The sequence below is a fragment of the Cebus imitator genome, unplaced genomic scaffold (genome assembly GCF_001604975.1).
Source record: "Cebus imitator isolate Cc_AM_T3 unplaced genomic scaffold, Cebus_imitator-1.0 Scaffold112, whole genome shotgun sequence".
NCBI lineage: Eukaryota > Metazoa > Chordata > Mammalia > Primates > Cebidae > Cebus > Cebus imitator.
Genome location: NW_016107427.1, coordinates 4,174,387 through 4,188,653, shown reverse-complemented (window position 1 = coordinate 4,188,653; position 14,267 = coordinate 4,174,387). Strand labels below are relative to the sequence as shown.

Sequence of the window (14,267 nt, the reverse complement as noted above, 5' to 3'; positions counted from 1 at the left end):
CCAGGTCTCACACCCTCCGGCCATCGCTCACACCCTCCGTCCAGGTCTCACACCCTCCATCCAGGTCTCACACCCTCCGGTCATCGCTCACACCCTCCGTCCAGGTCTCACACCCTCCGGCCACCACTCACACCCTCCGGCCAGGTCTCACACCCTCCAGCCATCACTCACACCCTCTGGCCAGGTCTCACACCCTCCGTCCAGGTCTCACAGCCTCCGGCCAGGTCTCACAGCCTCCGTCCAGGTCTCACACCCTCCGGCCCCTGCTCACACCCTCCAGCCAGGTCTCACAGCCTCCGTCCAGGTCTCACACCCTCCGGCCCCTGCTCACACCCTCCAGCCAGGTCTCACACTCTCCGGCCACCACTCACACCCTCCGGCCCCTGCTCACACCCTCCAGCCAGGTCTCACACCCTCCAGCCAGGTCTCACAGCCTCCGGCCAGGTCTCACACCCTCCGGCCAGGTCTCACAGCCTCCAGCCAGGTCTCACAGCCTCCGTCCAGGTCTCACACCCTCCGGCCCCTGCTCACACCCTCCGGCCAGGTCTCACAGCCTCCGGCCCCTGCTCACACCCTCCAGCCAGGTCTCACAGCCTCCAGCCACTGCTCACTCCCTCTGACCACCCCCCCGCTCACTCCCACTACTATGCCTAGTCTTGCTCTGCTTCTGAGTGCTGTGTATGATATGAGCTGATGCTAACCTGCTGAGCACTCATTCCAGCAGAAGAATGCCACGTCCACAATGCGCACAGGACAGATGACAGTAATGGAGCCCCTGGAATTCAGTGTATGATTTCCATCTACACGACCAGTCGCATCCACTCAGACATGCCAGACAGTGAGGAAAGAAAACAGATGTTCTTTGGAATCAAGGGGCAATAACACATCAAGCACCAAATGCTACAAAGAAGTGATGAAAATATGCCTTAAATGAGTCATTCCCAGATTAAGTTCCCTGCGTGTGAAAATGAGTCTTGGAAGTAGAAAGGGTGGGTTTGGTTCTGGTCCTAGGGGTAAAAACGCCCAGGCAGCTCCACCTGCAGTGACCATGCTGCAGCGGTTCTGGTGGGTGCATCTTTACTGAGTGGCTGTTGGAGGCTTTGCACGTGAAGTCACTTAACTGCTTATCTCGTCAGGAATTTTCCAGGAGCCCTAGAGAGAAAACCAAATGGACGGTGGGGAAGGCCACACGTGTGAGCTGCTGCTGCTTTTGTTCTTAGTGAAGATCAGTAAGGAGCTCGAGGCTAGGCGCAGTGGCTCACACCTGTAAGCCAGCACTGTGAGAGGCGAGGCAGCCAGATCATTTGAGGTCAGGAGTTCGAGACCAGCCTGGACAACATGGTGAAACCCTGTCTCTACTAAAAATACAAAAATTAGCTGGGCATGTTGGCACACGCCTGTGATCGCATCTACTTGGGAAGCTAAGGCAGGAGAATCGCTTGAACCCGGAGGCAGAGGCAGCAGTGAGCAGAGATTGCACCACTGCACTCCAGCCTGGGTGACAGATCGAGGCTCCATCTCAGAAAAACAAAAAGGAAGGAGCTGGAGGGTTGTGCTGGAATCAGACGAAGGGTGCCTGTTTCGGGTCGGCTGCTGGTGCCGGAATGCAGAGCTCCGAGGGCATTTGCTCATGTGCAAGTTTCCACATGGGAGTCCAGGGGAGGACCAGGCTGTCTTCATCACCGTAGGAACTCAGGTGGCTACTTGGGTCCCTCTTCAGGTTTTTAGGTCCCTCTAAAAATGAAAACAAAGATGTTACTGTTTTTAGCACGTCTGGCCATCTGTCCAACATTGTGACGGAGCAGGCACCTGCATTCTGCCCTACAGGGATGGTGGGGCTGTTCTCCATGGTGAAGACAAGGTTGGCCACCTCCTGAGGCTGCCATTCTGAGCAGATCCTGGGCAGGGATGAAAAGTTCTGACCAGCAATACACCAGCAATACATCTCCGCCTGCAACAGCCCATCACTTCCACAGGAACCTTCCAAACCTTGGCGTTGTGTTCCTAAGTTCTGGTTTGAGTCAGAACAATTTCGTTTTAAGCCCCAACTAGATAGAGGAAAGTGCTGGATGAAAATGAAGATGAGGCTGAGCGCAGTGGCTCATGCCTGCAATCCCAGCACTTTGGGAGGCTGAGGCAGGTGGATCACGAGGTCAAGAGATTAAGACCATCCTGGCCAGCATGGTGAAATTCTGTCTCTACTAAAAATACAACAGTTAGCTAGGTGTGGTGGTGTGCACCTATAGCTCCAGCTGCTCAGGAGACAGGCAGGAGGATCGCCTGAGCCCGGGAGGTGGAGGTTGCAGTTAGCTGAGATAGTACCATTGCACTCCAGCCTGGCAACAGAGCAAGACTGTGTCTCAAAAGGAAGGAAGGAAGGAAGGAAGGGAGGGAGGAAGGGAGGGAGGCAGGGAGGGAGGGAGGGAGGGAGGGAGGGAGGGAAAAGAAAAGAACATGAAGATGAAGCAGTGGGCATGCCACCAACTAGCAGACGGGACACTTCCCCACAAGACAGTGAGCTCTTGGAAGGTCCCCGCATTGACATTCCTCACAATGGAACAACTGAAATGCACAGCAGGCCCGCTGGAAACCCTCCCGAGAAAGGAAGCGTCTTCTGGGTCTGCCTTAGGAAGTCTGAAAAGAGACTTGGGAAAGGGCACGTCTGAGGCCGCGGCATCTCACGCAGGTGCTGGCGTGTGGAGGCAGCAGGTGTTCTGCAGGGAGCAGGGGCTGCAGGCACGGCGGGAGCCAGCCAGCATCACAGTCAAACTCCTGCACCCCAGCTTCGCCGCAACAGGGGAATCTACCTCCAACCCACTCCCAAGGTTTCTCAGAGTGCCCTGAAGCCCCCGTGCAACAAAACCATCAGGATCTTCACTCCAGACCTCCCAATCAGACTCCTGAGAAACACCCTGCAATCTTCACAGTTAACAAAGGGGCCTATGCACCCCTAAGTTTGAGATCTGTTGATTCTGCAGTGCAGTCACTCTGGGGCCACGTGGGGGTCTGATGTGACTCTCGCTCTGCCCTTGTTAGCGGGGGGCCTCATGCAGGTCACCTCCCCTATAGTGTAGGGAGGGTCCCAGGCTCTGCTGCCCAGGGCAGAGCTGACAGGGGAGAGCAGAGGCAGCCCTTCTTTGGCACCGTTGTGAGCTGGCTCCCCAGGCTGATTTTAAACCTTTGTCTCCAGCTCACCCAGGACAGCTGAAGACATGGGAGTGGGCTTTGCTGCCTTGCACCTTCAGTGTCTTAAGGGGGACTTTTAGGGTCACCAGCTCGGTGCTCAGCCCCATGGGCGCCTCCATGCACTGCAGACCCAGCGCAGAGGACTGGCTTCTCCTTTCCTGCCCTCGGCACTCTGTGCCCACAGGCCCATGTACACCCCAGTCTCCCACAGCACCCTGAACAGTGAGGAGGTCTCCATTCAGCTGTCCATCCTGGTCCTTTCTACATGTGGGCAGGCTGAGCTGAGCTTTCTACTGAAGGGCATTGCAGGCCACTCCGTGCCCAGTACGGGGCCAAGCTGCCTCTCCCAGCAAGGGGAGCAGAGCAGGCAGTTTCCACCCAGCCGAGCACCACATCTCAAGGGTTGGGGGTCGGCTCGGGGCTGCAGGGCAGCAGTGCTGGAGGTGAAACTAGGTCACGCCTCAGTCCCAGGCCTCACCGTGTGCTGTGGGCACCAGTTCGTAGTTTCTCATTTAAAGCACAAAATCTATGAGAGCAAAATAGGAATCGGCGGCTGAGGCACATTCAGCATTTGATGTCCTCTCTTGGTCAACTGTCTCCAATTAAAGGCGCTTTTTTAAAAGGCCTTTGAGCCTTAGAGACAGAAAGCCGACTGGTGGGTGCCGGAGGCTGCGGAGAAGAGTGGAGTGGGGGGTGACCGCCTGCTTCGAGGGGCCCACGTGTCTGGGGAGATGAGAATGCTGGGAACCAGCAGAGGCGGCAGCCGCACTGGCCTGGGAATGGGCTGAATGCCACAGGGCTGTTCACTTAGGTTAGATAAGTTTCACCTCAATTAGGGAAAAAAAACGTACTCACTTTGACATCATTGATAGTTCTTGGAAACTACAACTTTAAGCAAAATGACATATAATGAAACCAAATTTTTTCCCCATAGACTTTATAACAAAATTGCGTTGCCAGCAAGGACGCTGCTGGAGGGCCTGTGCGCGCGCTTCTCCCAAAGCCGCAGGTCCCAGGATCCCACTGGCCGCATTCCGTGAGAGCCTCCTGTGTTTCAAACCATCCGAGGACTGGGTGAGACTTCATCTGAGATGAAGCTAGCAGATGTCTGCCTAGCAGCCACATGAGGAAGGCACTGTGCCCACCTCCAGCAGGCAGCCGCCAGCGTCCCAGCAAGGCCCTGAGGCTCTTTCTTGCTCTTCCACCGTCTCAGGGTTCCCCTCCCTGCCCGGGTCCTGCCAAGTCAGCCTTGCTGCCCAGTGCCACCCTGCAGGCCACTCCTACTTCCTTCCACCCTTCCCCCTCAAGACCCCCCACCACCACACCACCCAATGCAGAGCTCACAAAGCCCCTCCTGACAGGACATGCTGCCTCTCATCCCTGGCTCCCAGTGAGGTTCCAGCTCCTCAGTGGGCAGGAAGGGTCCTCTCTGGCACTGACTCAGCCCCCACCCCTGCCCCCTCCCACTCTCTCCCTGCTCTGGCACACAAGGACACATCGGCCCATCCCCATCCCAGCAGGGGCTCCTTCTTGCCGCCTCCTCTTTTCCTTTCCGTGTGGTGAGGTTCCTTCCTCCCGGCCCCAGCTCCTCTGTGTGCCAGGCTGCACCTGCCAGAGCTGCCCAAGACTAGCTGTGATCTCTGTTCTCAGCCCATGAGTCTGACACCCTGGAGCCACCAAATCACTGCTTCGGAATTGACAACAACTCGGACACTCCCTGGTTCTTTATAGCAAGACCAGGTTGCATTTAACGGACCCTAGAGGTCAAATGCCAGGAACGAGGTGAGCTGGGAAGGGTGCTGCACCCACCTCCATCTGCTCATGGATCCAGTCCAGGAAGGAGGTGATGCGGGTGTAGACCCCAGGCTTGTTCACCTCAGCGCAGCCAATGCCAAAGCTGGTTGCTCCCACCAACTTCCACAGCCTCCTCTCTTGACATACCAGGGGCCCCCCACTGTCCCCCTGGGTGACAGAAAAGAAGCAAAGGTCAGGGGACAGGCACTGCCCTGCAGGCTGCTTACTGTGGGAGTGGGACCCTCATGATTTCACAATGGACGACCCAGGTTACAGAAGGGACACACCGGCCCTTCCAGGCATGGCATCCCCCAGAGAGGGGTCCCTCAGCCCCTTTGGGGTGCTGCCTCCAGCTGTGTGTCCCTTCCAGAATGCAGACCCTGACCCTGTCAAGGCCAAGGGCAGCTGGAGAGGGAGGGTCCACCTGGCCAGGGCCTTTAGGTGACCTGTGATCCACCTGGTAGAATGGAAGTCCCACCCACTATAGCTTTTGGAGGGCTAGATTCACCAGTTCCCTGCCACCTTCCTCCTCTGTGGTCCCCCACAAAGTCAGAATTGGAGACCCCTCCCACCACCCAGCACCCACACAGAGCCAGATCACTGGGTAAACACAGGCCTGGTGGCCAGGAAAAGGAGTGATATCTTGAGCAAATTTCTTCTCCACACCCTGTAAATTTACTTTTTGCTCGGTCACAGGGAAACGCTAGCAACGGCCTGTCCCAAGGGCTGGGTCACCCTGCCATGGCCTCACCCACCACCATGGCCCCGTACCTGGCAGCTGTCCACGCCGCCCTTCAGGTAGCCCGCACAGAGCATGGAGGGGGAGATGATGCCGCCATACACGTCCCTGTGGTTGCAGATCTTGTTGGAAATCAAAGGGACGGCCGCGTGGTTGAGGACAGGGGAGGCGTCGCCTGCTTCAAAGCAAGTGAGGGAATGTGTGTGAGAAGGAAGCCTGGCTCGTGTGTGCTGGGACCAGGGGATGAGGGAACGAGGACAAGGGGGGCGCCGTCTGATGAGATGCGACAGGGCCCTGCAGGTGGGCCGGGCAGACCCTGCTGTCTCTAAGTGCGCCAAGCCCAGAGTTTGCCACCTGTGTGCAACTGCAAGGGCTACTCTGCTTTAAGACAGGGCCACTGACTCTTCTTAAGTGTCCAAAGAGAGGAGAAGGGGGTGACAGTGGCCAAGGCACCTCCCCAGGGCACCAGCCCCATCAGCCATCAGAATACCCCAGGTTATGGGAGGGAAACTGAGGCTCATGAAGGTCGCACACTCAGTGTCTTTGTGAACTCCAGGGTACTCAGCAGACAAATGACCCCCAAAGACATTCTCACCCCAATCCCCAGAACCTATGACTGTGTCACCTTACAGGGCAAATGGGACATTGCAAGTGCAGTGAGGGATAGGCCTTGAGCAGGGAGAGGATCTGGAGTAGGGAGTGGACCCAAGGAAGTCACAGGGGTCCTCGGAGGAGCTGGAGGAGGAGCTGTGACCACAGAGCAGGGACCAGAGTCAGAGAGAAATTCACAGATGTGGCGCTGCTGACCTGGAAGACCAAGGACAGCACAAGACAAGCCGGAAAAGGCAGGGGACAGGCTCCCCAAGGTCTCCAGGAGGAGCCAGCCCGGTCCACACTTGACACCGCCACCCTGAGACTGAGTTTGGACCTGTGACCTTCCTAACTATGAGATGATACCTTTGTGTCATTTTAAGCCACAAATTTGGGGTCATTTGTTGCAACAGCCACAGGAGACTTAATACACCTCCAGTGGGCCAGGTGCACCCCCAACACCGAAGAGCACCCCAACACCAAAGGGCACCCTGACACCAAAGGGAGGGACCCCTCCGACTTAGCTGCTTTGTGACCCAGGCATCTTGACGTTTTCTAGACTCAATATGGCAGACCTCCGTTCCTCGCAGAGGTCTCAGCAGGTGGCGTGAGGGCCTGCTCTCCTCAGCACTGGGACCTCACGTGTGCTGTGAGTGAGTCCGCAGAGGCCCCACCCCTCCAGCTGTGTCCTCACAGCTGGGTCTGCCTGCACGGCTGAGGGGAGAACCTGTTCATTCCTGCTCATCCCACAGAGATTCCATGGAGACAACAAAACGTCACAATGGCGGGCCCTGAGGGGCTGCTCTAGGAGCACACGGTATCACAAGACACTCAGCTTTGTGCCCAGAATGCAGCGAAACAGCTCAACGCATTGTGGGAGAAGATTCCAACACAGGCTGGGCTGTCGTGTCAGGAGAGGGGCTGGTTGGACCTTTCGTGTTGGACAGAGCAGATTGACAGCGAGAAGCAAATCTGCAGAGGGACGGAGAATCTCCTGGGAGGATGAAGCTGTTGCTCAGCCCCCTCTTCAGAGCCCAGTGTGACGGGCTGCGTGGTCCTGAATGAGAGGTCCTGGATAAGGAGGGAAGGGGAGCATGGCCTGGTCTCCCAGCTCCCACCTCACACGAGGGGTACTGGTCCTGATGAAGGGCCCTGCCAGCCACGCTGGGACAGAGCTGGGCCACGTGGGTGGGTTGGAAACTAGAGAGTTGTGAGTACCCTTAACCAGGTGGGCAGCACCACCAGCAGGCAGGGGGTATGCAGGCCCTGCAGACCCAAAGCATCCAGGTCAGCCCCTGGTGCCTTCAGCAGGGGGTGGGCTCAAGTAATTGGGGTACAGAGGAAAATCCTGAACTTCCTGTTGGGCTGAACGGTGGGCCCCTCCAAAATATGCCTTCCTGCCACTATGGAGCCCAAACTTATTTGGAATAGGGTCTTTGCAGATGTAATTGAGGTAAGGATCTCAAGATGAGATCTCTCTGAGTTTAGGGCAGACCCTAAATCCAACGACTGATGTCCTTATAAGACACGGGAGAGGGAAATTTGAGATACAGAGACAGAGGGACAAAGCCACAGAGGATGGAAACTGGGACTGGAGATCCATCTACAAGCCCCATAACACCAGGGCAGCTTCAGCCACCAGAACCCAAAGGAAAGGCATTGGAACCTCCAGGAAAGCCACCCTGCAGACACCTCGATTGGGTGTGGCAATAAATCTCAATAAATCTCCATGGATTTTGTTTTTTAAAGGCAAAGTCTCACTCTGTCACCAGGATGGAGTATGGAGTCATGATCACGGCTCACTGCAGCTTAGAATTCCTGGGCTCAAGCAATCCTCCCACCCCAGCCTCCTGAGTAGCCAGGACCACCATGCCAGGCTAATGTTTGTTTGTTTGTTTGTTTTGAGATGGAGTCTCACTCCGTCACCAAGGCTGGAGTGGAGTGCCATGATCTTGGCTCACTGGAAACTCTGCCTCCTGGGTTCAAGTGATTCTCCAGCCTCAGTCTCCTGAGTAGCTGGGATTACAGGTGTGCACCACCATGCCTGATTAAATTTTGTATTTTTAGTGGAGACAGGGTTTCACCATGTTGGCCAGGCTGGTCTCAAACTCCTGGGCTCAAGCAATCCTCCTGCCTTGGCCTCCCAAAGTGCTGGGATTACAGGTGCATGCCACCATGCCTGGCTAATTTTTGCATTTTTTTATGGAGACAGTGTCTCTCTATGTTGCCCAGGCTGGTCTCAAACTAATGGCCTCAAGGGATCCCATGGACTCGGCCTCCCAAAATGCTGGGACAACAGGTGTGAGCCACCTCACCTGGCCAATTTCCATAATTTTAAGCCACCCAGACTGTGATAATTTGTTACAGCAGCCACAGGAAATGAATCTTCTTCCTACTAACAAAGAAAGCGATGGATGGAAAACCTTAGCCTCGTGACCAGCTCTGTGCCCACACTTAGGAAAGGGCAGCCCAGGCTTCCTCTGCACGGTCTGTGGCTACTGCCACCCCTGCTGCCCTTGTTGTCACAGCAATCCCATCTGCTGCTTCTTCCACTTGCTCCTTGCAGAATGAAAGAACACATCCTCCACAGTCCCACAAGGCAACGGGTCTTCACAAACACGAATCTTTGAGTTCTGAATGAAGCCTGGGAGGGTTGCCTAGGTGGACTCTGTATGTTCCCTGTGAAAGCCAGGGGTCCGGATAGGGGAAGAGAAACACCTGCTGTGTTTAAGAAGGTCTAGTTCTCTCCTGAGAAGGTCTGTGGTGTGACATTGTCCCCATAACCATGGAACTGTGCCTCCTGACCCACAGCTCCCTGGCTGACTGTGTTTCCTGAGCAGCTGACACACACTCCCTGGCTAGGGTATCTGGGAAGCCCATGGGAACATCACACTGGGATGCTGGAGGAGCCCTCTCCGCAGCCCACTGGGTCCTGGGCTCCCGGGCTCAGAATCTTGGCTCCAGCCCACTGACCTCCATCCTCTGTGGCCCCCCATCCTGATGTCCAGCACACTTTTCCATCGGGGAAGTTCTCTTCAGAGTTGGGCAGGCACACAGGCTGGATCATCTCTGTTTAAAAGGAAACAATAGTTCTTAACGCCATTGAGGTCGGAGTCCGAGAAAGCAATTCATCTCATCAGTACTTATGCCTCTGTGGAGCACAGACTATCTCCCAAGGGAAGGTCAAGCCCTTGATTACTAGAAAGCGATCAGCTCACAGCAGGAGCCCCTCACCCCATCCACCACACCCAGAGCACTTAAAACTGGGAACCAGCCCTCCCCGTGGCAGTGGAAGGGGGTCTAGATCAGGATCAGCACATTTCTTCTGGAAAGGGCTGAATACTCAACGCTTCAGGCTTTGGGAGCCGTGCGGTCTCTACAGCGGCCACTGGAACATGAACACAGCCCCAGGCACCCACATAGGCGTGGCTGCATCCAGTGAAACGTCTATTTGCCAAAACCTGACCCTCAGGCCACACGGGCCCACTCCTGGTCTAGATCACAGAGTGCGCACTGCTTATAGAACATGGCTCCACGAATATTCCTATGGTCCCTGAGACGTCTGGAGGTGGCGGGTTTGCCTGTGTGTAGGGCTGGGTCCTGCAGGCCTCGCCCAAAGCCAGAGCGCCCTGCATGGATCCCAGGCTTTCGTGCGAACACACCCTGAGGTTCCCTCACCTTTTCTGTGCAGAACGGTAATAAAGAGGTAGAGAAGGAACACAAGAACTCACTTTAATTTCTGTCAAAGCACAAGTGCTGGCACCTCGTTTTCTGTAACCAAATATCGTTAATAATAGTTGGCAAATTGGCCTGGCCACAGCCTTTCTCCTACTCTGGAAATGTTTGTTTCCAGGAATTACGTGTCCATGTGATGGATGCAGTATTGACTCTGCCAGGTAGAGCCTGTGGCTGCTCTCGGGCCGGGATTCTGCTCCCGTGAGAGGGAATTCACCCATTTATTATGCTCCCCCTGCTTTCTTGGGAAGGAAAAGGGCTTTGATTTATTTGGGAATAGGCTTCCAGTTCTTTGTTTGTGTCTACCGATGTTTGAAAGTTTTGTCAGGTGTGGCTTTTCTGGCATTTTTGTAATGTCCAGAGGGCAGGGCCTGACTTTTTCAAGAAACAGGGTCTTTAGGAGCTGCTGGTTGGGAGAGAACTTTTCTGTACTTCCGGGGGCTGAGGGTGCCCAGTGTCTTTCAGCCTGTAGAGAGATGAAAGGACACCGCCACACCAGCTGGCCAGCCTGGGAGGTCTGCCCCTCAGCTGAGAGGGCCCCTGGCAGGTGGGTGGCACTGGCTGAGGTGACCCCTCTACAATGGGCACCTGGACAGGGAAGTGCTCTTTGTCATGACAGCTGGGTGACTCTCTTCCGCCACCTAGAGGCCCCAGGTGGCCTGGCCTTGAGAAGCTCTTCCTGCCTCCAGGTGGCTCCAACAGGAAGAAGGTGTCACCAGACAAACCACACAGCCCACGAAGGCGCTAAAATAGTTATCATTGGAACTGCAGCCCACCAATCTATCGTTCTGTATCCCAGGATCTACAAACCACACTGAAACAGGGTAACGTTCAAAATGTTGGTAGAGTCAACAAGTCTGCAAACAGGAGAGCCAGGATACAATTGAAAATCACTTAACATGCCAAGAACTAGAAACATCACAACTTTCATGAGAAAAGATAGTTAACTGATGCCGACACCAACATGAATTAGGAGTTGGAATAATTAACTAATGTCTGACAAGGATCGTAAAGCAGCCACGTAAGAATGCTTAAACAAGCAATTGCAAATCCTCCTGAAACAAATGAAGGACAGCAGCCCCACACAGAGACCCAGACGTACCGTTGAACGTGAGCGGCCCAGCCAGCTTCATGAGGGCGATGTCATGGCCCAGCCTCTTTGGCTTGTACTTGCTGTGGTAGACAATCTTCTCCACCAAGTGGGACGGGGCGGGACTGTCCAGCAGGACAACTAGACCCACCTGGATGGTCCATGACTTGGGGAGGTACAGGCTGAAATGAGAAGAGCACAAGGTGAAGTGCAGGAAAAACCCAACCACTGAACTCATCCACCTCAGGTGTCCTGAAAACCTAGGAAGATGGTGACAGAGGTTATCAGGCAAGAGGTGGTCCCATCCTATGTTTACAGCATAAACAAGTAGAGGTTCTTGTTTGTGCTGTACATGCAACTGCAGTGCCATGCCCTGCAGAAACACAGACCCACAGCCCCTGTGCTTCCCAGACAGGCCTCACTCTCAGCACCTCTGAAGTCTTCTTGGCATTTGAGGGCAGAGCTCAACTTGGCTCACTGCAAGGAGTCTATCGGGCCCATTCTTCATCAAACAGCAACAAAATAGGGGGTAAAAATTACCTGAGAACCATTGTGTTTGGAAGGCTTTTCTGTAGCTTTCCTGCACACTAAGCTCCTGAGATTTTAAGAAAAAAAGACCCGGAGCCTGGCCCCCAACATGTACCCTCTAGCCTACCTCGCCAGCATCTCACCCTATCTCTGCCATAACATGGTCCTCCAGAATCAGCTATCGGAAGGTCTAGGTCCTTTTATTTTTGTAGTTTTTCTCCAGCACAAGAGCTTCCTCCCTCCTCTGTCTGCCCTTCCTGTAGGAGCTACAATCCTCAAAACAAGCTCAGGGTCACCAGTCACCGATAGCGATGGGGCCACCATGAGGCTGGAGGCACCTCTCCAGCTGGACGTTACTTGGGGGTTGGACTCTCTGCCTTCCCTCTGAAGCCCCTGCCCTCCACCCAAAGCAGCTCGCCTCACCCGACATGACCAGGGCACGAACAGGGGTCTGGGAAGATGGTCAGCAGCACTCACTCGTAAACACAGTGTGCAGCGGTGACAATCCACAGGGGCGTGATGACAGAGCCCCCGCACAGGTGGTAGCCCTGGAACTGAAGGCTGGCCTGCCAGGGCCACTGTGAGAGCGAGGACATGTTTCCACCCACGATGCGTGCACTGTAGCCCCTTCTACGACCGCAGGCTAGGAGGGAAACAGGGCTGGTGGGTCCACCCTGCAGACATCTCTGGGGGACATGGTGTCACTACCATGCACCTGCTCCTGTCTCCCCACCCTCACTGCCCCACTCCCAAAGCTCACAGCAGTTCTACGACAAGTGCTGTAGGAGGGGGCTCAGCGGGGGAGGTGGTCAGGCTCCTGGGGAGACCTGAGGATGGTGGGTGCTGTGGGGGATGTGGTGGGAGAAGTACGTGCCTTGCTTGGTCAGTGCCCGGCATTGGCAGCGCCACCCCCCTCCTGTCCGCCGGTGATGACAATACCCTGGGATGTCAGGAGCAGGCCGGAACCTTCTGCAGCCCCCTCTCACTGACAGGGGTGCACGCACCTCCCTGACTGCTCTGGACCCCACCCCTGCTGTGTGGACACTCCCCTCTGCCAGGAATGAGGGGCCCTGCCCCGGGCCTGGAGTAGGCACTGTGCAGGTGTAAGGAGGAAGTGGGACTGAGTCAGGGACTCAAGGCTCTACAGAGTGATGGGACACGGTGGACCTTGGTCCTATCTGCAGCTAATGAGTCCCTCCGTCTGCCTCCCCCACCTAACGGGTGAGGCTGGCAGGTGAGGACACTGCTCCCCTCGTCCAGCAGGTAGGGGTACACAGGCTTCCCGCCTGGCACCAGGGAGGAAGGGACACAGAGCAGCATGGGAAAAGAGGACTCTGAGGGCAGGGAGATGGGGCTCGGTGTGTGCTTGCTTCCCCTGGAGCCCTGTCTTTCTAGAACTCTTACCTGTGCACTGCAAGGTAACCACGTGGCCAGAGGCACAGCCCTCCCTAAAGTGGAGAAAAAGTAGGCTCCGTGAACAATGCCCAGGTCTGTGAAAGGAACACTTTCAAAAACTTAATCTTAGGGTAACAGAAAAATAAATTCTATTTCCCCCTCTCTTGAATATAGATTACAATTTTAGTCTATGTTAAAAAAAATGAGGATGAGGTCACATGATTCATTCTAAAACACTCAACTAACAGTGAAGTATTGTGTATGCAATGGGCCATTCTGTATTTCTAAGCTTTAGATAGCTAATGATAAAGGATGTGTAAGGAGATCTATTCTATCACGCTGTCATTGCATGGTGATTCAGCCCAATGTTCTCCACCTCCTGGCCCCTGGGGACACAAGAGTGCCCAAAGGATAGCGTGGCAAGCCCTCCAGGACTCCTTGTAGCCTGGGTTCACACACCTGGCAGAGGACTCCTTCCCCAGAGCAGCAGTGTGACTGCCCCAGACCTGACACTCCTACCACCACCCCACACACAGGGGGAGACCAGGTGTGTGCTTTTCTCATAGTGAAGGGAAAGCGATCCCAAAATCTCTGTAACGTTCTGTCTTTTGAGCCCCCGCTCATCACGCAAGAGAAAGCTAATGTCACCAGACTGAGGATTCAGCACCCAAGACATGAGCTGTCCTGCCCACTGCATGTGGGTCCTGCATGCTTATTCATCCCCGACGGACAGGCCAACGAGCTTGTTCCCGGAGCAGGAGGCACATCTTGGAGTTTGGGCCAAGATGTCAGGAAGAGACTATGGAATTGGATTCAGAACGCTTGGCTGTATCTGCTACGTACCATCTAACCTGGGGCAAGGCAGGTGGTCCCTGTAAATTTCAGGAACCTGACTGTTTTTTAAGGACACCTGGTTTTATCTTCCCCATGAGTTGTTGGGGAAAACATGTAAAATAAATAATGAATGCTGAAATACTTCGTAAACAAAGAAGGATACATTTCTATCTGAATTTCTGTTTTTCTCTTTTCCCTTCCTTCCTTCCTCTTTTCCTGTCCCCCTCCCTCTCTTCCTCCCTTCCTCTTTTCCTGTCCCCCTCCCTCTCTTCCTTCCTTCCTCTTTTTCTGTCCCCCTCCCTCTCTTCCTTCCTTCCTCTTTTCCTGTCCCCTCCCTCTCTTCCTTCCTTCCTCTTTTCCTGTCCCCTCCCTCTC

The 14,267-nt window shown here is 54.9% G+C and overlaps 1 protein-coding gene across 2 annotated transcripts in view; it reads right to left on the bottom strand.

The window, feature by feature from the left end:
* Positions 1 to 839: 839 nt before the first annotated feature.
* Positions 840 to 14,267, bottom strand: part of TMPRSS3 (transmembrane serine protease 3) — a 27,162-nt gene continuing 13,734 nt past the window's right edge. The window contains exons 7-13 of one of the 2 annotated variants that reach the window (XM_017538599.2): positions 13,068 to 13,111; positions 12,141 to 12,306; positions 11,148 to 11,317; positions 9,284 to 9,379; positions 5,752 to 5,897; positions 4,996 to 5,148; positions 840 to 1,734 (exon numbers count right to left, since the gene is read on the bottom strand). In XM_017538599.2, coding sequence (XP_017394088.1) covers positions 1,717 to 1,734; positions 4,996 to 5,148; positions 5,752 to 5,897; positions 9,284 to 9,379; positions 11,148 to 11,317; positions 12,141 to 12,306; positions 13,068 to 13,111 — 793 coding nt within the window. In that variant the 3' untranslated portion in view covers positions 840 to 1,716. The remainder of the gene's footprint in view (positions 1,735 to 4,995; positions 5,149 to 5,751; positions 5,898 to 9,283; positions 9,380 to 11,147; positions 11,318 to 12,140; positions 12,307 to 13,067; positions 13,112 to 14,267) is intronic. The other variant, XM_017538600.2, reaches the window with a different exon arrangement.